A 24765-nucleotide genomic window follows, 5' to 3' on the forward strand; every position below is an offset into this window, starting at 1 on the left:
TCCCCCCCTATATTGTTGATCAAATAAATGCAGCCTTGATAACCATAAGAAACCTCTTTAAATGTTTATTTCCAAACATTTGACTGGTAGTGAAAAATGTCTGTTGCACAGTGAACTATGTTGTTACATTTTAGAGTTGTACTGGTTTTGAAGAAGGAAGCAAAACAGTCTCAGACCTGTTCCAGAGTAAGGCAACAGGATCTGATTCTTTTATGGTTAGTAATGCAGTTTTCTGATCCCTCCTCACAACCACTCAGAACGGCTTTTATGTTGCAGACTTGTAGTATAATTTATGGCTCGATTAGTAACTTTTAGATGGATAATAATGTTTAGCTCCAATTTGCCAAAACACAACTGCCTGGAAGTTTCCAGTACACCTAGCAAGACTACAAGACTATAGGTGTGTTCGGCTCGAAGCGACCGTATCAAAGTACCGCGAGAGCGATTATCAAGAGCCTGTGGAACGATCAGCTGTCAAGCTTTCTCGCGATGCTTTGATGTCATACAACGATCGGCGCAGCTCAGCGCCAAGTCTCTTGATTGATTATCTAGTTCAGGTGTGTTTGATTAGGGTTAGAGCTAAACTCCGCTGATCACCGGCCCTTCAAGGACAAAGTTTGGCGATCCCTTCAATAATAGTTCTATAATGTGCGCACTTTTAGTCTGAGCATTATTTGCGCAGGTCGTAATAATTTTGGCCAGTGTTTTAAACATCAGCACGTTGTACAGGTTGCTTTTGTAGATGGTGAAGTTTGTCACCTGTTGACTATATAAAATAAAGCAAACCTCAGTGAAAACGCACTATCTGAACCGTTCTGGGATGCGTTTCCCGAATGCTACTATGGCCGGAAGTTCCGTCGTTACTAATGGAGTTCGATGGAACTTAGCACCACAGTTAGCTAACAATGCTTTTGGGAAGTGCGGCCCTGTTGTGTTAAACCACTGTGGTTCATTCTTTCTTCGTGATACTCCAGTCCTGTTTAAGGAATTGATACAACGCAGGTATGGAGCTAACAGTGTTGCTTCTCACTACCCCAGCTTGTGGTGATTTGGTTCCTTTCTTTTTTTATCTTGACTCTCTCTAACAATTCTGCTATTGTTGTAACATGCGAGCCTTCCCATAATGCTAAGCTTAATATAACAAGTATGCTATTGTTTATAACACGCAAGCCATCCCATGCTGCTAAACATGTACATGATGTGGAGAAACATCTCAGCAAGGACGGGCAAATCTGGTTCAGCCTATGAGGATGAGATGCACTGTAGTACATATTAACAGTGACCTTTGTTCAGGGACTCATTATTCCATTTTTGCTCATCTTGTTCCATTTGTCTCAAGTCATTGTTAAAACATTTACACAAGCAAGGTGCTGGAAAAAAATGCAGCCGGATGCTTAGAATAAAGAGGCCTCACACAAATGTTAGACATAGAAATCCAATACTTTTATTTTACATTCATACATCTATATTTTACAGTAAGCTTAATGCATTTTTTTTATTATTTAAAAAAGCCCGATCCCAAAACAAGTCCTGAAGATGTATAGCTCACGCAATGATTTGCATTTTTTTTTTTTTTTCTTAAAGTGTGTGAAAAGCATTTATAAAGCACACATGCACACACACTCAGTCGCGCCGTCCTTCTGTCACAAAAACATTCTCACATGTTTACACACTCAAAAAGGGAAAAAAAGGACACGTGTTGCCCTTCAGTTGTACCTTAGTAGAGCTGGGCTGAATGAAAAGAAATTCAGACACCGTTGAGAAAGGCACCTTGAGTACACAGTGTATACACAGACAAAAAAAGAAAAGAAAAGAAAGACAATAGTATAACCTTTTACGTAGCTTCTAGAACAACGACAAAACTGTAAACCTTCACTTGCCAAAAGAAATAAAAAGTCACGTTTCTATACAAATACATCTGAAGCAAAATATCTCCTTGGTCATAACATAGCAGTACCTTTTTTTTTTAATTATTATTATTATTATAATCATTATTACTTTTGAATGCATATGTTACCATGTAATTCCAGATCGGCTCTGCCAGCAGAGAGCAATCTTGATGTAAAGTAATTACACTTTATGTCACGATATTTATGCAGTTGCCTACATAGTGATAGTTTATCAGTGGCAACCCACCTCATGCATGTTTTCCATTTGAGAGAGCAGCCATTATTCTCAAAAGTACACGACAAAAACCAAGTAAGATATTCAATGCTATAGTCACAGTTAGGAGTTCCTCTTGCAAGACAGAGGTCGTTCCAACATAGTGTAACCTGTACATTTTTATATATATCTATAGACACACAAATCTATAGACACACAATTCTTTGCTTTGCGAGAAATGTGTTTGACTTAAAATATTCCAACCTCAAATCAAAACCCCCAATACCTTCAGAAAAGTTTTTTTTCTCGTTAGAAAATACTGTATTTTCAAAAACCGGATTTAAATGTTTTACATTCCATCCTTCTTCGAACAAAATAAAGCTTTTTTAGTAACTCAAAACGTAAAAACACTTCCAACATTAATATATATTTATATATATATATATATATATATGTAAATATGTAAATATAAACAATAAAGTGACTACAAGAGACCATATTGTGGTTCTATGTTCAAATGTAGAGGAAACCCGTTTAGACTGGCATTTCCTGCCAGTGTCGTTTTTTTTTTTCTTGTCCGATTAACACAGTGTGGCACTAAAATTTTGAATGATTGTACAAGTCAGGTCATATAATGCCATGGTCAGGTCTGCCCCTAAGTGCCTTCTCAGCACGCCTTCGTTAAGTCGGTCGGTAGGTCTGTCGAGGACATGCGATACTGGATCTTGGTGTTGGTGATTGCGCCGTGCTTCTGCCGCAGGTGTAACCGCAGCTGACTCTTGTGGCGAAAATGCAAGTTGCATTTCTCACACTGAAAAGCAAATGCGAGAACAGCGTTTAAGGTGAGGATGAACCCTTTTGCACTTTACAGATACCGTTATACCATCGCTCTCTACGCGCTTACATGATAGGGCTTTTCTCCCGTGTGTATTCGCAGGTGACTTTTCAGCGTCTGCAGATGACGGAAACGAGTGCCACAGATCTCGCAAGGATATGGCTTCTCTCCGGTATGAATCAGAACGTGAGCCCGAAGGTGAGCAACCTGTGCAAAGAGGTCATGTTAGTCTTACAAATGTCGTTTTCTAAATCTGTGGCATTGGCTGTAGCTCAAAGCACTAACCTGCACAAATCTAGCGCCGCATGTCTCGCACTTGTATGGCTTTTCTCCTGAGTGAATTCGTGTGTGGGTTTTGAGGTTAGCTGGTCTGTTGAACTGAGCCCCGCAGATATTGCATCTATACGGTTTCTCTCCTGCAGCACAAATGAAAAGGAGGTTAAGCAAAACATCGAACGGCGCAGCCAAAATGACATTTGTAGCAGCGGCTGTTTATTTTTACCGGTGTGAACTGTTTTGTGACTGGCAAGGTTTCCCTTGTAGCGGAATGCTGCTTGGCAACGGTCACATTTGTATGGCTTGTCGCTGTGGACCTGAAGCGTGTGGCGTTTCAAGGCTTCCTCCTCTGCAAACTTGGAGTCGCATTCATTACAGAAGTATGTTCCATTTTCTGCGAGGCGAAGGAGAAATGGTTTCAGGTTGGTTTTGGAAGGCGCAAACAGGTTTTTAGGAAACTATTTAGAAAAGTATCTCACCACAGCTGGAATCGGAGTACTCCGAGTGCATCTCAGACATCTCCTCGGCCAGACGAGAGGCGGACGTGTTGGGACAGACGTCAGAGTGCTGTGGAGACTGGGAGCCACAGGACGAGCACTTTAAATGGCTCATATAGAGGGAAGAGTGGCTGTCGCTGTTCCTCTGTGATCCCTCTAGAGTTCTGCTGAGGAAAAAGCCACATTTTAGGTCTGCGGAGAAATTCACTCTAATTTTTTTTATAGGGTATTGAATGAATTTCACACATTCCTGCTAAGAGGTAAATCCTCTGTGTGCTTTAAGAGGATTGGAATGGATGAGAAAAATTCAATCTGGCTTTGTGGAGGTGGTGGGTGGAGAACCGTTCCACAAAATACTGACAAACCTGCAGTTCTCAACTTTATTGCATTAGGAAACGAGATCTTCTAATCGGTTTCTGTGACACAGAGGATGACACCTTTTCAGCTGTTTAAGAGAGTCAGATTTCCTCACCTGTTGATGATGTTGTTGAGGCGACTGGCCTGAGGCACGGTGAAGTCCTCGCCTTGTTCGCTGATCTTTGTTGTCGCCTTCGAGTCGGGATGTTCAGAACCAACATGGTGAAGAAAAGCAGACAAGCCCGGCCTCTGTGGCGAGTGCATTCCAGGGTCACGAGGACTGGTCTCCTCCTCCTTGGAGCTCTGATTGAGAACAATGAATTTGTACTTTTTCCAGTTACGAGCTTTAGGGTCTTGAGTACCTTGAGAGGTTGGAGGTTGTGAAGACTGTGTGAGGGCAGCATTTTTGCTGCTGCTTGATTCCGTTGGGGAATTGGGCTGGCAGTCTGATTTGAGGGGGCTCTGAGGACTGCTCATCAAGGTTTTGCGTCCATTAGAGGATATGCCCATGGAATAGTGTTGGTGGCTCAAATGCTCCTCTGCCAGGGAACTTTGCTCTTTCCCAGTCTCCCTCTGCTGCTGCTCCTGGCCCAAGCTTGTGAAGCCGTGCTTTCTGGAGCTCATCCCAATCGAATGGACCACTCCTTCCAAGGTCTCCCGCTTCATTTCCTCATCCCTTCCCAGCTCTCTCGAGGAGTATGAACTGGCATGGCAAGCATTTGAGCTCCCGCCGGTAGCGCTGCGGGTGAAATCGGCCAGCACGGGGTTGTTGCCATCAGCCGGCGAGCAGTGTTTGTGATGGATGATGCCTCCCTTTGAGAAGTCTGAGAAAGTGTTTTTGGTATCTGTCAGCTTGCAGAGAGGAAAGGGAAAACCTTGCATGGGAAACTGGCTGTAAAGGTACGAGCTGTTAGGACCGTTGACCCCATTAAACATGCAGACACCATAGGGTCTCCCGTCTCTGAAAGTCGCTCCCCGTCCAGGAACGTTTTCCAGCACCTCGTGGGGTCTGTAACTGTGCACGTCTTGAGGTAAAAGCAGGGGGCTGACCAGAAAGTCCTCTCTGGGAAGTTTGATAGAAGAGTCACTGCATGGAAATAGGGAGCAAATTTAAACCATCTGCTTTCCGTCACACTTTTAACTAAGCATGCCATATAATTTAGAGACTATAATTAAGGAAAATATACCTGGACTTTATGAATCTGTGGCAGGTGTCAACAACATGGTCCATCTGTAAATAGATAGCTGTGTTCATGATGGCCATGATGAGGCTCTCCTTCAGTGTGAGACGTGAAGTGTACATGAACTCCAGAAGGATTGCGAAACCCTCTGGGTCCACCTTCGGGTCCAGACTGATGGCGTTCAGGTTACATTTGTGTGAATCAGTAAAGATTGAGTAGAAGAGCCCACTGTGGAGAAATTAGGATTTTAGTAAGTCACAAATGAACACATTTCCACTACAAGAAAGCATGCAACAAATCCAAATAGTCTTTATTTGCACCTGCATGCCATGAGGACTGTTTTGTGTGCTCGAAACTGTTGTCTGTTGACCAGAATCGTGACATCTGTAAGGATATCTCTGCTGCGCAGTCGGTTCAGGTTGAGCAGAACATCACTCGCATGACGCGTGAATTGGATGCAGCTGTCGGCTGCACAAGCCATTTTTTCGAGATCTGTTAGGAAATAAAGTCAACCGTGAATGATGTAATCTGTGCTCACTGAACAACATGCGCTAAAATCAGAAAAGTTGGGTATTATTCTTACATCACAGAAATCTTTGAAGCACATATTAGCTGTTTAAAAACTTCAGAAACAAAAGGCAATGCTGTTATTCTCTGCTTTTTTAGGGAGGTATGTCAAAACATCTATTAAGAATATAGTTTTAATCCTGTTATGCATCAAAAATTTGTCAATGTGTGCCTCCTCTGCTTTTCTTTTGACAAAGGAACACAAAAGAAGTTATGGAGAATGACAGCTTCAGTCGCCATTCACTTTTATTGCAACTTTTTTTTTTTTTTTTTTTGGATACAATAAAAGTGAATGGTGACTGAGGCTGTCATTCTGCCTGACATCTCCTTTTATGTTCCACCGAAGAAAGAAAATCATTAGGGTTTGGAACAGCACGAGGGTGAGTAAATGATGACAGACTTATCATTTATGGGTGAACTATCCCTTTAATCTGAAAATCAATTACATGTATAGTTCTCAAAGATGCCGCCAGATTTTAAACTCTCTCCGGTAGGTGGCGACAGATGATGCAAATATTTAGTTCACGTCCATCCACGTGCAGTTCTGTCAGGTCTGAGAATCGTTTTCCTTCTACCTAAAATGATCTTGTTTGACAGCATTATCCTTCAAATTCACACTTGTAATGAACTTTTAGGCACTTTGCGAGTTTAGTCAAAGAAAAGGTATATTCGTCTTAATATGTCCCAGGTTCAATGAAATGCGTATTTACACAGTTCTTGCCTTCGGAAGAAAATTGCTTCTTTCCCTGCGATTTTAACGTCTTTATGTGTGGAGAATAAACTAGAATGAGTCATGGGAAAATGTCGTTAGGCTGTTTATTGCAGCACTGTGAACCTATACACTTCACTATTGAGGAATGATAGTAATAAAAGACAAAGTGGAATAGTCAACAAGCACACCCCACAAATTATGTTAATACGGTAGAAGAGTTTTTTTTTTTAATTTCTGACAACACATTTTCTGATTTCCAAAGTTCAGATAATGAACGATTCACCTCAGACGGTTCTCCCAGTCACATCTTGGCGCCTTGACACAAATACACTTTCGCCGGACGCCTTTAAATAGTTAGGCGAACATTTCTCACATGTTGAACATTCAGTATTAGAGATTCTGTTTCCATTTGAGCCTACATAACATCAATATCCCCGACCGCGCGCTGTCGTGGTGCCAAAGCAGCTTAATCAGCCCATGACTCTTGTAATGCTCTTGTGTGAGGAGGCGAAGGCACAGATGACCGGGGAAGGGCTCGGGGTTTTAACCACCGGACAAACAAATAAAAAAAAACCCACTCAGAAATCCACCACAACACCTGAACGCGCCAGCTGTTTCAGAACTCCTCTGAAAACGTTTTCTGCTGACCCCGAAGAACTTTTCTAGCCCCTCTGATTTCATGTTCTGAACAGCTTAGTTTTATCCCGAAATCGAAAGACCTGCGTCCACGAGATGTCACCCGGAGACCGTTTTGACGTTCGGCGACGCAAAACGACACCTGCAACTCGCGCGTCAAGTCATATTTTGGCCGTTTCGCCGGCATTTGGCGACCCTAAATCACCATGGCCGTATAAACAACGTCAACTTCTCACGAACACAGATCAGCGTCGTATGGCAGAGCGCGCGCGCTCTCTGTCGAGCTCTTATTTGTCTCGCGTTCTTGCGCTCGGTTTCCATCTTATTAAGCGGTAAATCTTATTTAACACTTTTACCCCATGTAACCGAACGCCATTAAATGCGCTCACTCCAGGAATAGAGCCCGATTCACAACACGCAGACAGCGGACAGAGATTTACGAGCCACCCGCTCCGTGCCAAGCAGCGCTTTAAAGATAGTCTGTTTTTTTCTTTTTCTTTTAAACCTCTGTCTGTTTATCCACACGCATACAATACACATTTCTAATGAGCTGCATTTCCGACGATAACGTTAAAACACGTTATTTAAACGAAACGCCCAACACGCAGGCTACAAATCACAAATAAACGCGTACATTTAAAAAGAAAAGAGGAGAGCAGGCTGCAGAGAAACTTGTGCAGGTCTGCTGCGCTCGTGCCGTTACGAGTGACAGCTACCGCAGAACCATGCAAACTTTTCTATCGCATCCCCTGCTGCCCAACACTGGCACATTTTGCCGGAATAAAATAACACTTCGCGCGTTTTTTTTGACCAAATAACAACACCGACGATCGCATATATAGGGGTCTCCGCGCTCCAGAAAAAAAAAATGCATTATTTAAAAACACAAACGCGCGCTCAACAGCTGTACAATCAAATCATGGGATGTGATTTACAGCAGCACACACGCAAGATGGAAAATAAGGTGTACGCGGCTTCTGGCAAGGGACAACAAAACCAAAACGTGTAGAGAGAGAGCGAGCGAGAGCGCAAACTCCAGTTTCCGAGCGAACTCCGGGTTTTAAAACATGCACCGAGATAAAGAGCGAAATCGTCGGATGCCTTGATTTAAGGCTTGTATATTTGAATTCGACCACGCACTGCACAGCCCCTGGTTTATAATCTCAACCCCCATGTGCTATTTAGTCAACTTTGAGAGCCGTCTGGTTCGGGAAAACAAAAACAAAAAACCAAACAAAAACAAAAAGGCGCCTGAATTTTCAGCCCTCCGCTGGCCGCACGTACTATTTACAAGCCCGCGATCCCGCGGTGAGGACTGACAGAGCAGTGTGCTTCATGCAGGACGAGCTGAACTGTCAAAAGTATCTCCACCGAGACGGACCCCACTACATAAACACTCCGCTCTAAAAACTGTCCACAAAACGCCTGAAAATCAGCCGAGGTAAACATTTAACCATAAAATCCAACAAAACAGCCTAATGAACATGTGTGAGTAATGGCAACAGCGCGCCAGAGGAAAAGAATGTAAAAAAAATCACCTGGTAGTGCTTTCCTAGAAACTTCTTGCATCACCACTTCTAAGAACCCCAGTTCTAAGAATCAGGAGAGCTCAATTCTCGGAATTTGAGCTGGCGACCATACCATTTTTAGAGGACAGGGGAGTGTCGTATTTTGCCTCAAGTTTGTATTTCTTCGCCCGTTGTCAATATTTTAATTTCGCACGGTTACACTTTAGCAGTTAACCGCGACGTTTTTGAACGCGATGTTTAAAACGTAAATTAAAGCGTCGAATTAGCGTTACGATCGAGAGAAATAGTTGCATTCGGCGTTTAATTCCTCCTTCCTCATGGACGCGTCCAGACCGAGACGATCACGTGGCCAGAGAAAGTGGCTTACGTACGTTGTCTCTTTAGCCCAGCCTCAAAATACTCAGAACTAATTTGCTATTCCATGACATAAGCAAAGTGTCCATTCGTTGCCTTTCCCTGTATTAAACCCACGGCCATACCCTAGTCTATACAGAACATATCTGGAGCGCTTATTCACACGGACACACTTTGTTTATTTATTGTGTTTTTTTTTGTTTCTTTTTGTCAGTGATGTTTTTTTCCCCTAACATGTTACCTCTTCAGTGCCGTGGACCTGCTGGCCAGTGTACATCAGGGTTTGTTTGACCGGGATTATATATATATATATATATATATGTGTGTGTGTATATATACGAACGTTGTGCTTGAATACTGGCTTCATTTCACATCTTGAAATATCGCTAATTTATTTGAATCTTTACTTTGATTCCAACTGCTTTGTTCTCGTCGTGGTTTGTCTTGTCACATGTGTATACAACCGGTAGCGGGATACCGACGACCTGCCCTCAGTAACGATTATCCGGCGGATTACACGTCGATAAATGTGTTTTGAAATAGGTTTAAGTAATTGCGCTCGAGAGGAACAGCGCCCGATATTTATTTTGCTACTCGCGGCGCTGTCAAAAGCCGCTTCGTTTTCGGAGCTGCGCGATATTAATGGTCTAATCGTCAGGAGGCGGCCGAGTCGAAAGTGGAAACCTTACGGCGCGCGAGCTCGGTCTTGTAACGACGCCAGCGACGGCGATTGACTGACGAATTAATTTCATTCTCGCGCGCAGCCCCGCATTGCTAAACCATATTTGTAAAGCCGCGCGTCCTGCGCGCATTAATTGATGTCACGTTCTCTCGCGCGCTTCGTACCAAACACTTGTTGTTCGGGCCCACGAATAAGATGTTATTATTGCTTAATTACACGTGGCGCGGCTGATTTACTTTTCTTTTAAACTGTTCGTGTTTTGAACAAAGGCCGAATGTAAGTGCGGAAACTTCTACGGCCACTTCGATATGTCGAGTGAAATTAAACTGCAAATGTCAGCTCGTGTTCACAGGTTAACCTCAGGCCGCCGTTTAGTAGCCTTTGGGTCACTCATACACCTTTTTTTCCCAGACAATGCTGCAAAAAATATGTTAAAGTAACAGCTCTGCGTGTTCTAACACACTCTGCGAAGTTCCTCGTATTTTTAAAGTTAGTTATTTTTTCGTCGACGGCATTAATAGTCGTTTATTTTGTCATCCGGTGAGACGACATGTCTGTCTTCCTCAGCGTGTTCTCGTCCTCTCTTTCTCGCTTTATTTGCTCACGTCTGTAAGGTGCTAAACGCGTACAGTCGGCTCTGGTCCTAACGCACGTCAGGCGTCGTGTTCACCACCGAACGCAGAAAACCTCTGTAGGCTCTTTAGGACGGTTTCTTAGTTTTCACATTGAGACACAGCAGTAGTTAACTGCACCCCATGAGACACGATATCACCTAATTACAACCCCTGATATGAAAAAAGTAGTTAAATTGACCCATCGGGAGCAGCGGTCAACGTTAAGAATAAGTCAGTCAGCCTGACAGAGTTCTGACTTCGACATTTGTGTGGAAAAATAGACCCACTTTTTTTCACCGTTAGCAGATATATCGTTTTGATGATTAATTACACGTTCTTGCTCTCAGGTGAGCACGTTATTATTTATTATTAAGGTAAAGTGCTGAGTAATACCGTTAAACATGCGAATATTCCCTCGGGCGGCTCATAATCTCTCATGTTTATTTCTAATGCAATTAGTTACATAAGTGTGTAATATATGAAACGCGGATTCTAGAGTTCAGGGAACTTTTCCACTGGGTTGTAAATTGCGGCTGGCTTGTAGTTTTGGAATTTGTTTTGCTCTGGACGCTTTTACATCTCAGGCCTGTTTGCAGCTCAGTGCTCAGTGAGAGGGCTTTGAGATGCTGTTCCTTCAGCATGGGTTTACATTAGAGTCCTGATGAAGATGTGAAATGTTTTACATGTGGAAAAAACGATCAAAATGAACTGCGCAGAGCGAGTTTTGTACTATTAAAAGCTTTTTCCTGCTTCACATCGACTTCGTCTTTTACAAAAGGTGTGTATAATGATCATATGGTATATTTGTTAATGGCTTCTGTGACTTGTACATGTTTTTTTGTTGTTGCTTTTTTTAAACTGGAATCCATGTAGATCCATAATGACGATGATAATAAAATAACTTTTATTGATATCAAGTCTTGCCTTTTTTCTCTTATGTGGGCATTTATCGAGGCGTGAATACATTATCAGAAACTATGAGTTGAATATTCATAGCATAGAGGGAGGAAGAACTTGCTTTTTGTTTTGACACATTTTCAGCGTGTCATCATCACTTTTACTTCTGTTCTGTAAAGCTAACTGTTACTGGACAGCCCTGACCTACATGTGCTACTTTTTACATAACCATCACCTGTTTTAAGTTTGAGCAGTCAAAAGAATTCTCATCAGGATATTTGCACGCAAGAAGAAGTTTTGTTATGTGCAACAAAACGCTGTTGTACAAGGGCTGATCGGAATTAAAAAAAAAAAAAATCAAGCCACTTTGGCCAAACCTCTGGACGTTTTTAACCCTCGTTACTTTATTCACCTCAGGTTTACTCGGCCAACGTCGAACGCCGAGTAATTTCGCTTTCTGATTTACTCACCTGGGTAACTTCGTTTGTGGCTCCAGTTGAGGGGAACTGGTCCGTCCTCCCTTGAGCCGTTTATACCCTGACACAGAAGGAGCATCTGTTGGGCTGCGGTGGGAAAAAAAAAAAAAGGAAGAATTTCAGTGCACATGTTTTCCCCCCTAATAGATTCATTGTATTTGTCTGGGTTCAGTCGGTGCCTCTGTCCTTTTTGCAGCCTTATATCCTGCCGATTAATTTTTGCTCCTAAACGACAGATTTAGGCTTATTGATTCTGATGAAATGAAGACCTAAAGACACATCACATTCATAATGTCATCCCGTCCTGGAACTTAATTTGTTTGCAGGTTTATCTGCTTATGGCTTAACCGAGTGTTGTTTACATAGGCCCACATCCACGTAAGCTATTTATTTTTTAACAAACAAACAAAAAAAAAAAAAATCAGATTAAAAATACACGCATCAACAAAGAAAATATACTGTAAATGCATTTAATAAAAATGTATTGGCGGAAAAAAACAAAACAACTGTACTTATAAATAAATAATAAACAGTTATAAATAAATCAGAATGTAAAGTGATGAAGACGAAGTTTGTATTTATTGCTGTTTTTTGACTTTCATTAGTGTCTTGCTTTTCACTTTGCATAACGCTAATGCAAACATATGATATTATATGTATTCTGAGGGGATTTTTTAATTTTTTTGGTAAATCTGCTCGATGGCAACAGTGCACTTGTCTGGGTGCACGAAATGGTGGAACATCAACAGAGAGAAAAAAAATATACAAATAAAAAACACTCTTGAACTCTCGTGACACCGTAGCGTGACTCAAAAGAAAAAAATCTCACAAAGTAGCGAGATGGAAATCAAATCCAGAAAGTGAAAAAGTGACAGAACCTGACATGCAGTTTTCCTTTCTGACTCTTGGAGTTTTTTTTGTTTCAAAACAAGGTCTATCAAAAAGCACGACTTCAATCAACTTTGAATCCTCACCCAATACGGATGAGCAATGCAACGGATACGTAATGGTTCAGCCTAAATGAATTTGAAATGTTTTCACGTAATATTTAACGCGCTTTCACGCTCGCGGCGTGTAAATGCTGTCTTTCTCGTATCCGGTGGTCTTCAAGGGTTTTTTCGCCAGAATCCGTAATCTTTGCTAAAAATACATCTTTACCTCAAAATTACCCTGAAAGAAATGCGCCGCTATTGTTGAAGTGTACATGACAGGAAAACATGTTCCAAAAATAGTTTGCCTCTGTGCTACCTTGGCTAGTTGTACCCCGGATTGTGTGGGCTGATTTTTCAGAACAGAGGTGGAACAGACATGCAAGATGGAACGCCTCTATACTTTCTTGTGAAGATCCTGCCTAGGTAGTCATAATAGAAGCATAAAGCGACAGCATGAATATTTTTGACCTTCTCGTGACAGCCCACAATATAGCGTTTAATTTCAACAACAACCCACATAAAATGCATTTAGTGTTGTGAAGAGGCAGAAGTCATTTACTTTCCTCAGTTTAACACTGATTGACCTACTTTGTTATTTTGGCCTGAGGAGAAGATTGAATCAACGTAATAAATTGATTTTTCTGACCCACTAATATATTTTACCGGCTTTGATTCAGTGTGTTAGTTTAGAGAACATCTAATTGTTGAAGATGGAACGGGACAGCTTAAGACAAACTCATCTTGATGGATTCCTGTCTGACCTAATGCTGTTCTCGCATCAGGTCAAATTTAGAAGAAGCTGGTGTCAAGCACTTAAAGGTACAGCGCGTTTCAGTACATCCCATCCACGGTAACATTTTTTTAGCATCTTGCTTATAGCGCGCCTTTAAAATTCATAACTCTGTATTCGTTTTGGTTAATGCAGTTTATATACCAGTTTATACCATCCTTAAAAATGTCACGTGGCGTAACCATACCTTGAATACACGTCTTATTTTACATTTTACAGTTTGTGTGTTTTGCTCTGCTTCGTGTTCGCACGTATCGCAGCGTTAAAGTTTTCAGGGAGTCGCACCCCATGATATTTTAGGGCGTGAACCTTCCTTGCCTTGTCCTTAGAAAGTCAAATCGTCTGACCAATGAACACGCTCTTAACACACCACACGCCTTTGCATTGGATGAGTTTTTCATATAACAATTAGCATTGAAGCGGTTTTGTTAAAATCCAATTTCTTAAAGATTTGATGTATATATTGCCTATTAAAAAACTTATTTTTTTTATGATTAAGCCAAACTACTAAAGCTTTTCTTTTCAAGAATTTATTCATTTATTTATGAGCCTTTTTTCTCTTCGTAGCTGTAACACACTGACTTTATGTGCCCCGAAAGGTACATATAAAAGTGAATTTTAATACTCAAATATTTTAATATTGCATAGAATGCATTTTTAATGTATTCATGAATAAATTAATAGATAGAATAAAAAAAATGACATTGGCCTCTTACTTTAATGTATAGTTATAGAAAAAAAGCGATTCACCACGAACTTGGGTTTTTTTGGACAAATTATGTTGCTAATTATTTACAGCATTACTTGGATGCTTTCCCTCCACCCTTCAACTGCTGCCTTCATGATGAAAAAAACCCTCCCCTTTCCTTAATGGAATCACACGGATATCCACCCATCTGGATCCGGCGCCCCGCTAAAAACACCCCAGGTGTTCGCTAACCAACAGGGGGAAAGTCTCTTAAATAGTTAAGACCCTCCTTCACAACAAGCACCGATTCAGCACTGCCAAACAAAGAGCATGTTGAGCTTCAAAACAAAGAGCAGCGTCAACTTTATTTCAATCCACCGGAGGGTTGTTTAAGGCCCTCCGATGTGGTTTTGCATAATACACGGCCGTAAAAGCATCCAGGAGTTTGTAGAGAAATGTGTAATTTGCCATGGCCCCCCGCAGTGCCCAACCACACGCGCATGAGATAATTACTGCAAAACCTTGGCAAACTTTTAGCCAATGAATTCCACACAAAAATAAATGACCCACTTAGAAAAGCAGGGTGGAGAAGGGAAGCCTCGATCGATACTCCATGCCTTACAACAAACCGTTAGCGGCTCCCGAGTTTTTAACATTGTTCGGTTAGAGGGACATCGCTTGGGTTGTTCCCAGGCCACTTTGGGAGTGATTCGCGTTCGGTCCGCGTTAGAGAGGGAAACCAGCTAGTGATGACAAGAGTTTACAAATGCTTATTTTTCAATACGAGTCGGAGGCTTTCACCACTATCGCAGTCTGTTTGAACGCCAATAGCAAGCCGCACTGGCAGTGACCGTCTGTTCCGTTTCAACTTTTTCTCGCAAGTTGTAAAACAACTGTCGGATGGTGCTGAATGGGCACAATGTACTGCCCATTAACATTAGCCTGAGCGCCGGAAACTGCCCCACAGTCTTTTCTACACGAGCGGCAAATTTTTACCCCCATCTGATAGCAACTTTTTTTTGTTTTTTAATTTTTTTTGCCGGCTTCAGCCTTCATTGTCAGCGAAGTCTTGAGCCAACCGTGTTCATCAGAGGAATGATGCAACGGAGCTGTAACACGGTGCGGATCCGCTGTTAGCAAGTGCACTGAGGTCCTTTTAGTTCTTTAATATAAAAAGACTGCTTTTGGGTTGTGAATAAAAATTCTAAAGGAAGCCTTTTCTGTTCTAAATTTCCACAGAGAATAGAAGACGTGTCACATGGATAACCAGTTTTTAAGATCAGCAATTTAATGCATAGTTTATACTGGTATCGCACTTTACTTCAACACTTTACTTTTTTTTGATAAAATGTGACCTCGTGATGTCAGAGAGACGTTTAAAGCCCCGTTGCATCATCGGACTCTGTAATGTGAGTCAAATTGTAAATTTAGAGTCATGGCACTGATGTAAAGTTTGATTAGAATTTAGCATCTGTGTTTATGAATGTGCCGTTTTACAATCGTCGAATGATCTCGGTGCTAGATACAGGACATTCTTTTCGTATTTTTTACCGTTATCCAAATACGCCGCAACCCTAATAATCTTCCCTCTCTTTTAATAGAAATTGTATAATAAGCCGTGTGATAAGAAACTATATTGCCTGTGAACCGAACTCTTAGTTGCGTACTGAAAGAAGTTTGGCAGATTCCTGTCTGTGATAAAAGAAACCCTGAAGTGTGAGTACTGTTATCACTCACTCTTGTATCTGTTTGACTTTACGCTTGGTTCACAAAGCCATGAGAACCACACTGTTCTTCGTAAACTGTAAATATGGCTGCTATTTGATACCATTTCGCTATCGCTAGTCACCATTACAGAATCCCTTAATGACGTTTATTCAGACAGATGCTAAAAACGAGTCGTTTTAGGGAGACATTTTATCACCGGGCCACTGACCTCACCCACGCGCACGAATCATCATACGTTTCGAATCAAACACACAGAAGAATTTGTATTTTAAAAATCCTGGCCTGCAATTGAAGCATAGGCTTTTAAACCTCGTCTCGTTTAGATGCCTTCGAGAATTCCATTTACAGTAACAGTTCTAAAGAACTTACTTCAGCATCTTATCATGATGGATATCTGGATGGTGCAGACTGACGACACCGAGTCGTTTGATATTCTTTAACATTTAACAGACACAACCAGAAGAGGTAAAGCTGGTATGTATTTAACGCCTACAGTGCTTCATGCTCGGCTCCTCGACTGTGGTGAGAAAACCAGCCTCTCTGTGGTCTGATCTGATGTTTCGACTTTCTTACATCCCACGCCGAATTTACCATTCACATTCTTATAGTTTATGAGAAGTTGGTGAGATTTCTTTTGCTCGATTCAAAGGCATTTGTAAGACTTTAAGTTAGTTGGTTTTGGGCACCAGATGCCTAATGCTGACATACATGAGGTAGATCAGATGTAGACTGAAGCGTGGGCCATGCAGTCTGGAGGTTTTGCATGTGAGCTGATCAGCACAGGATGTCACAGCCCGAACAGCGGTAGGCGGGGTGGGGGGATGATGCAGAGTGTTGGAGGTACTGCTGCTTTGCCTACCTCGGTAACGTGTGTGGGTATGCTGTCTGCGAGCGAGGCCTGGCATGGGGGGTTGGGGCGAAGGCACACATCTGCCACATGAGCGTCCTCAAACAACCTGCTGAAGATGCGTATGTCACGCTGCATAAAGTTTTGGAGTTATTGATTCTTCCTGATAACGCCCGTAGTAAAAGAGGTTACGTATTTAATTAGCTTTTTTGGTGTAGCGTAGTTTTTCATTTTAGGCGTTACCGCATTGCCACTATTTTCAGAAGCGACTGTGTCTTTAACTACTCGTGTTAATATTATATTTGACAGTACACCTTTCTGCGATGACACGTGTAATTATTTTCTGTGATTACATTGTCGATTCCGTGCCTACACCTTAAACCTAACCATATGCCGCCTAACCTGTCCATAACCTCAACCACACCCAAGCTTTTTCTGCAATTCAGTTCAACACGAAGACAACAGGTACATTGCACCACACGATAGTTTACTGTTGTTATTATTATTATCATCACAATGTAAGATTATAGTAGTACTGAGTACTGAGTTAACTATATGTGCTTACTATATGCTTACGGTCAGGATCAGGGTTTGGCTTGGGGTTCCTTGCATGCAGTTGTGCATAGCTTAAATTGTTGTTATTATAAAAGCACATGTAACATGAAAAAATACACCGTAAAATAAGGCGTTACTAAGCTTTTTAATTTGTTAAGTGTCGTTTTTGCTACAGCGAAAAAAGTAATATGGGATAATTGTAAAAGAGAATACCATTTCTGTTTTTTTTACTTCAAAATTTCACGTTTAATTCAATTGCTTGTTCAAATGTGTAACATACAAGAAGAGAGAGAGAGTGAGCATCAGAATAAAATGGTCTAACAATAACGCTTTTTAAAATTACACAGTGTTTTGAAAGAGTTAAATTCTTCCCTTTCAGTGAAAGCCTGATGTGTTAAGAGTGTGACGGTGGGATTTGATTACTTGAACAGCACCTGGCATCTTTTTCCGCAGATTTGAAAATTGACTTTTTTAAAGGAACAAATTCGTCTACAAGAGCAGCTGAAAGCAGCAGCGGTCCTCACGGAAATTAGCACAGTCACTTGGGGAAAAATCTTTAGTGACTCAGAGACAGAGACACCTTGGAGGGCTAATAGAGTTTTCGAGTTTTAGTTTATGAGGTAAGTCTGCCAAAACTCAAGTGGAAATTTTTCACATCAGTGTAGAGTGGGTTTTAGCTTATGCGATTGGCTGAACGTGCTACAGTACAAGATGTTAGTGAGGGTTTCTGCAAGTGTAAACAGTGTTTTAATATTATTACTTTTACATACTAGGCATGTATTTACGTTCTTCTCCAGGAAAAGAAGGTGTTGTCAGCTGCATCGCCCCGTGCACTAAAATAATGCTGCCATTAAATGCATTGGTGTCTCTGAAGGTTCTTTTGCTTGTTCGTACTTTTAATAGTTCTTCTGACCTTGCTCTCTTGGCTTCTTTAGGAAAACCACTCGCACAAAACAACAGAAAAGCATAAAGGAGGCCACCGCGCATCTAGTTTAACCAGTTAAGAGATACGGGACGTGCTGAAGGAAGGAGGAGCTGATAAGGAGCTAAAAAACCAAAGGGAGGAAAGAATTCGGTGTTTTGGAATTTTTCTGTTTTTTTCCCCCCTCAAGCAAAGAACGTTCTCTGAGTCCTGCGCCACCTGGTGGTGAAAACGTTCCTCCGGAGCGAGTTACGCTCTCGTTCTGTATCTGTACAGTGTTCACTATGTAGGTTAAGACCGAGCCGTTCTTCAGAGCGTCTGCTTCGTCCTCCAATTACAAACATCACACAGATCACGTTTAACCTCTAAAGCCTCCGTTCGAAGCAATAACAGTGACTCATACTTTTTCTCATTTTCTTGCTTCAGAGAACGCAGAGCGGACTGGAAGGCAGGAACGCCGAAAATGTGAAAATATGAGTCTTTTTTTTTTTTTTTCTCCTTCGTAATCCCACCCCTTTAGCACCCTCTAAACCTATCATGAACTAGTTTTCGAAACAGCCCATTTGTTGTTGTCATTGTCTTAAAGTGTCAAGGGAGCGGGGTCGATCGTTATCAGAGAAATGCGGTTCTCCGTGTTCCGTCCCAAGAGTTCAGATCCGCAAACCGAACATGCAACAAAGATTCGCTTATGTTTTTGTTGCCTTTAAAAATACATGATGTATTTTTGAAGGCTTACGTGTTGTGTGGTATTAAGGTTACGTACTCTCACTCCTCCAGATGTAATTAGGCGTTAATCTCGGGGAGAAGATGTCTCGAATCCATTCATTTCAGCCCGTGCTATTTCTTCCTCTCCACACCTTGCCTCAAATTGTGGCGCAAGACTAATTTCTCAAACGGCCTAATCCCTTTAAGAATCGCGCTTGCGATATCATGCTCTCTTGTGGAATTGGGATTTGGAGAAATATGTTGGACTACATTTTCATGCCAAAAAGAGTCTTTCTTATCTGTTTGGTGTAAATGGGACTTGCTACAACTGGGAATAAAAATGCTTCATGAATTTTTGAGCTCAACCGGAGGAGTTATTTGAGATCTCAATTATGCGCCATTTAAGTATTAACTTTGTCGGAGACGTTTCTCCTAAAATATACAAGAGAGACAAACAAGACACGTGTTGCGCTAATAACATTTAGCTGCATGAATAGATCATCATGTCTTAGAAGAAGAATCTGATGAGAAACGATTGCTTTCATTTTGAAACCTCCGACTTTCGACGAGACTGAATTGAGATGCTGAAGGACTTTCTCTTTCCGAAGGTGCATGTTCAAATTTTAATATATGCCACGTGTGGCCCTATGCGAGGCCCTGCTTACAGGCAGCGTACCCGCACTTTACCGAGGTAGGCAGATTGCCATAGACCTACTTTCATTATTTCTGAAATATGTGCTTATGTGCAAATATTTTCTCAATGGAATAGCATCGTTCACATTGCATAGTCACCTTAACACGGCCGGAAGTCGACACGCAGCCTTACAAAATACCCTTAAGAATTAAGATACTGTACACAGGTCTAAATCATATTTCCTTCCCATTGGTTTTTCGATGAGTTCCCATTTTGTCAAAGTGAGAACTGTCCACCCGTGCAAGGTACGACAAAGCAGGCCCCCGAAACAAGCCTTATTAATACAGCATATGTGAGTTTCTGAAGCTTTAAAACGTGCTTTTAGCCATCCACCAGTTCAAATCTCCTGCCACCGCCTGTCTGTAAATGTACCAAATCTCTTCATTTTTCATCACTGTTTAAGGCAGCTTTTTTTTTTTTCGCATAGCTTACTGCTGGATAAAGTGAAGAGTTTGGTTTGCCCAAACATTTCTTAAATCACAGAAGTCAGGATATCAGGAAATCCAATCTGGCCGAAATGCCTCAGTGGAATATCCATTAGGCCTGTGAAGGGGTGTGGTTCTGTGTTGCCTATTTTTGGCTCTCTCCCTCCATCCATCAGAGGGAGCAAATGGAGTGTAATCCATGATAACATGGATGCAGGGGCTTTTGGCCTGGATGAAAGCAATTCCACCCAGTTCAGAAATCAGCCCCTCTAAAACCTGATTTTACTTGGACGGTCTCCAACTTTGACCAATTCTAAAAACCCAAGAGGTAGATAAACATGTATTTCCAGAAATTTTTAATAACATATCAATTTACATGGGATTTTGGGAGAGGATTTGCGGTAGTGTATTTTGGTGGGTGAGTTATAAAATCCTTTGCGAAAAATACATATTTTAAAATTTATTCCTAAGTGTGCTCAATTGGAAAATCTACAGCGGATCATTTTCTGTGCGTCAAAGTTTTATGCAAGGTTTTAAGCCTGCAAAAACGATCGGTTTAATGTTGATGCAGATTATTGTATAAGGGTATCGCTTTCGTAAGACACATGATCGGAGTTTAGATGTGAAACAGAGGGCATGCATTCTCTGTTGCCAGGTAACATATCTCTGTTGGAACAAGTTGTAATACCAGCTCTCTGGTAATACAGTACTGTAAGCTAATTTCATATCCAACCTTATAAAGAACTTCAATATTGGACATGCTGACCGAGACGATTCAAAGCACTTAGCTTGTTTGTGATCATGTTAGAGAAAAGTTTTGTTTTTGGTCCGGTTCTCTGTACGTGGATCAAAAATGAGTGCACATCCCTGAAATAGTATAAAACAAGCATAATCTGTAAGTACGAGGCCATTTTTTATTTATTTATTTATTTATTTTTTACCTCTGATGATATTAGTGATCTGAACTTTGCGTTGGGTTAAAATAAATGTAATGTTCTTCCACTTAATTGCAGCTGGAATTCCAGATGGCGTCAACATATGTATTTTGCTCTGGCAGTGTTCAGATTGCTTATGGACCCAGCCGCCCATCAGCACTTACTTGCGCTGGAATTGACTCTGACTCTTTTAAACCCTTCTGCTAATGTTTACACAAACAGATCAGCCAGAGTCAGCGTCACTTCTGCGAAGCTGCGCTCTTTCGGCATGTTTGTCGCTATGTCGAGAACCTATAGTCATTATGGGAAGAGTGGCGTTGATCATCAACTGTGAGGGATATCAGCGCAAATAAGGCATAATTAGCCCAACTGGAGACTAATACGGTGTAATGCTAACAGAGATTCCCATAGGGACCCGTATGTAATTATATGGAGTTCGGTGACTCTATCTGGAGGTTTTACTGTTACACCAGTAGGTGGCGACAAATGACTGGCATCGAGTCAGTCATTTGAATCATTAACTCAACCAATTCATTACACCATTTGGGCGGGGGGTACAGCTTGCTTTCGATAATGTAACTGCATTATTGGTCAAATTGGAAACGTTAATAAAAAAATGTATAATGTGTTTGAATCTCGAGAGCGTGATTTCTGCATGAAAAGTGCATAGCTAAAACCAATTTGGTCGCTGCCTGACCTCAAGAGAGAGGTGGATAGTTTATCTGTATGCAGAAACAGAAATAAAGTCATGTGGATAAACCAAGGCTAAAGTGAGCTAGAAAAAGTAACCTTGCCTTGATATTCCAGGCAAATCACGGTCAACCCAGGGAGAAACAAAACAGTGATTATCCGAAATCGCAAACTCAAATCAATGTCAGATGTGTGCTATGTTTCATAAGCAGCTGCTTGTATGTTAGTTCTGTACAGCCGATGATAAGCCACCTTTGTCTGCTTAAGCATTCAATTATTTTATTGGTCCCTGCAGAGAAAATTCTTGGCAAAAAAAGGTTGCTTTTACAAATACTTTGTTATTCAATAAATGAACTGATGAAAGTATAAAGACAAATGTAAACATATTTACTTCATGTACTTATGTTTTTATTTTGCAAGCACTGCAAAGACCCCTTCTATTTAAAGTATAAATACGCATTGTGGACCTGATACACTTATTAGATGCTATTTGGAAAGAGCAAACCGCGGCTTATAATAAGTGAAAGAATTCGAAGGGGTTAAACCCAGCAGACTTTAACGCATCAGAGTGCATCAGCGCGCAGGAAAGGTCCTTCAGGAAGTCTTTGTGAATGAGACAGTGCTGTGTATGTTGGAGCGGCATTTCCGATGCGAGCACACGAGTGGAAAATGAGCTTTAACTAAGCTTGTAAACATGACCATCTCCTCCATGGCTTTTAATCAGCTTCGTGACTGTCCCACTCCAGAGAATTAGATGAGAGATCTTTGCAGCATAAGTAATGCTGGCGTTCAGATACAGATACTGTACGTCAGTAAGTGCATCCGCAGTGCTGGTTTGAATTCACATCTCCCTACAACATTAATTGTTTTGCACGCAGCATTGCACGAGCGGTGATTGGTTAATGGCTGTTATATCATTACATGCCCGTTTCGTGCGCATGCACTGACCCGACATTGTCTTAAATTCGTAATGCAGAGCACTTGCATAAAACGTATGCACACAGATTCCCAGTGTAAATTGTGCTTATGGATTATGTTGTTATGCTGCTGTGGTAATGTGTGCACACGCTTGCTATCGCTCTCTGATTTATTTGACGAGTTCTGCTAAAACATTCGGCTTCAACATCGTTTACAAATTAACTAAGCTCGTGCATGTACAGAATATCTGTATTCTGAGCTCAAATATTTGTTCAACAGCTAAAATAGAACCTTTTTTTTTTCTTCTTCCTCCCACACTTACCTGCGACTTTCACTGTCATGTCGCTGGAACTCGAGACATTTCCACTCTTGATTCATGAGCTGTTATCATCGCAAATACCAAATCGTGTTGTTTTCATTTCTCCAGCGGTTATTCCATTATCTGCTCTCCATGTGAGTTCACGGACACCCAAGCCTAACGCTTTTTGATTTGTTAATTTATCACAGTAAGCAATGTTTTCAAATTTGTCTAAGCCCACTTGTAATAAAGTATGCTTGGCAGAAAATATGTAAGGGGAGGGAGCCCCTCTTTAAAATGATGTCAAATACTTGTGAATTACATCAGAATGAATAAATAAGAAGGTCAAACTTGTTCTCTTAAGACTGTGTGAGCGAATGCCAAGAAAAGAAAACACTCAATCTAAGATTAAGAGAGAGTGCCGAGTCCAAACAGCTTCAGGCACTTTCTTTCTCTTCTCCGCTTCTCTCTCCTCTCTTGTGCCTGCTCATTTTGCTCACACACTTTACATTCTTATCATATTAAAAATTCATTTCATCTTGAGTAATGGGGCAAGCTCTTGCTTTTTCTTGTGAATTTTCGCGAGCGCACGTTGCAGGTAGTTTCTCCTTAAAGGGAGAGTTCACCCAAAAATAAAAATCAAACCTTCATATTGTTTCAAACCTAAATGACTCTGTGTCCATACAGAGAAAGTTAGCAGGCTTCACTGTTGTTCTGGACCCCATTGACTTTTATTGGGCAAAAACGGTTCTTCTTTTCGTTTTCTACAGAACAAAAGAAACTCCTACAGGTTTGGAACGATGCGAGTAAATGGTATCAGTTTTATGGTTAAACTAACACCGAAATGAGTTGCATCTGATATTTACTAATTTGTGATAACTTCCACTTACCAATTAAGCAATGCAATCACACTGCTAATAATGTAAAAAGATTTATGAAGCAACATTCTAAGACCGAAAAAAAAAAGCAAACGTTGAGTTTGAACCCTGACCTCTCGCAGTGTTTCAGTGTCGGTTTACCGAGCGTGTCAAATAAGGAAATTGCTCTGCTGGCATCTCTTTCGTTTTTCTTCCCAATTAAAGCATTTACTTTTTATTAATTTCCTTTGGACTACTTTACTGCAACCCCAGCAGAAAAAAAGAAACGCAGCGCTGCTGGGACTGTGAGGTCACGGAGGAGAGTAAGTAAGAAGGTAGTTAAAAAGAATTCTCACCGTGTTTCTGCTGCATGGAATGGGGCATGCTGGGAGATGAGGGATTGCTCAGCGCTCGCGAGGAACCCCCAGTTTCACCACGTCTCAAACTCTGGAGCAGGAAATGGGACACCCCTGGACGGTCCAAAAGTTGCCAACGGGAGGCAGAAGTCTGTTTTTAACAGTTACAGAACTCAAATGCCGGCGATGCCTTGGGGGGAAGCGGAGGACATCCGGAGTTCAACGAGAGGGAAGAAAGCGGAGCAGACTGTGACAGCTCTACGGAGGAACACGAGGATCGGTGGCAGCAGAGCTGGGATTGGCAGAAAAGCTGGCGCGCGGCGGAGGGGCTCAGAGATGAGCGTGCATGCTGGCAGATGTTGAAGATGCCTGGTTGGATTGGGGAAAGCTGAGTAGGTGCTGATTCCCGCCGTCTCTTCCGTCTTACAGGCAGTCTGCGGCCCCCAGAATATCCCGGCAAGCCGGAGCTGTCCCTGGTTGGATGCGTTTGCGAGAGAGTGTGTGGAGGAGGATCGGCGTAGCAGAGATCTGAAGCGAGTCGACTGAGCGTGCTCAGCGTTACAGAAGAGGTCCACAGGGCATCGGTGGCACTCTAAGCTGATAGGCCAACAGTGATATAGCGTACATTGTTTGGTGTACGCTTACTTGGTCCACTTTCCTTGAATGCTAAAATTAAGGGGCGTGCTCCATTTTTTTTTTTGTGCGGAGG

General features: G+C 41.6%; 1 protein-coding gene and 1 long non-coding RNA gene across 8 annotated transcripts; one reads left to right on the plus strand and one right to left on the minus strand.

Annotated features, from left to right (window-relative positions):
- Positions 1-1421: 1421 nt before the first annotated feature.
- On the minus strand, positions 1422-24546 carry bcl6aa (BCL6A transcription repressor a). 6 transcript variants are annotated; one of them, XM_043241667.1, is made up of 10 exons: positions 24057-24546; positions 11711-11803; positions 5570-5741; positions 5256-5477; positions 4184-5155; positions 3694-3878; positions 3441-3608; positions 3224-3354; positions 3008-3145; positions 1422-2914 (listed from the first exon to the last, which is right to left on the minus strand). In XM_043241667.1, the coding sequence occupies exons 1-10, from the start codon at positions 24082-24084 to the stop codon at positions 2771-2773; spliced, it is 2253 nt and encodes a 750-aa protein (XP_043097602.1). In that variant the 5' UTR covers positions 24085-24546; the 3' UTR covers positions 1422-2770. The 6 variants fall into 6 exon arrangements, with proteins under 6 accessions (XP_043097602.1, XP_043097601.1, XP_043097604.1 ...); XM_043241666.1 differs by lacking the exon at positions 24057-24546 and having other exon boundaries at positions 3694-3875; positions 11711-11804; XM_043241669.1 differs by lacking the exons at positions 11711-11803; positions 24057-24546 and adding an exon at positions 8703-8858 and having other exon boundaries at positions 3694-3875.
- LOC122346816 lies at positions 16601-18888 on the plus strand. Of its 2 annotated transcripts, XR_006251172.1 has the most exons (3): positions 16601-17166; positions 17710-17876; positions 18192-18888. It is a non-coding gene; the product is annotated as an uncharacterized LOC122346816 (long non-coding RNA). The 2 variants fall into 2 exon arrangements; XR_006251171.1 differs by lacking the exon at positions 16601-17166 and having other exon boundaries at positions 17594-17876.
- Positions 24547-24765: the final 219 nt, after the last annotated feature.

This window comes from Puntigrus tetrazona, chromosome 6 (genome assembly GCF_018831695.1).
Source record: "Puntigrus tetrazona isolate hp1 chromosome 6, ASM1883169v1, whole genome shotgun sequence".
NCBI lineage: Eukaryota > Metazoa > Chordata > Actinopteri > Cypriniformes > Cyprinidae > Puntigrus > Puntigrus tetrazona.

What these genes read in the sequence shown, in the direction of transcription:
- bcl6aa (XM_043241667.1), bottom strand. Translation starts at nt 24,084, where the DNA reads ATGCCCCATTCCATGCAGCAGAAACACG. An exon ending in TCACAAAACAGTTCACACCG is followed by an intron (nt 3,355 to 3,440) that starts GTAAAAATAAAC and finishes TTTGTGCTGCAG; the next exon opens with GAGAGAAACCGTATAGATGC. An exon ending in GCGGCGCTAGATTTGTGCAG is followed by an intron (nt 3,146 to 3,223) that starts GTTAGTGCTTTG and finishes CTCTTTGCACAG; the next exon opens with GTTGCTCACCTTCGGGCTCA.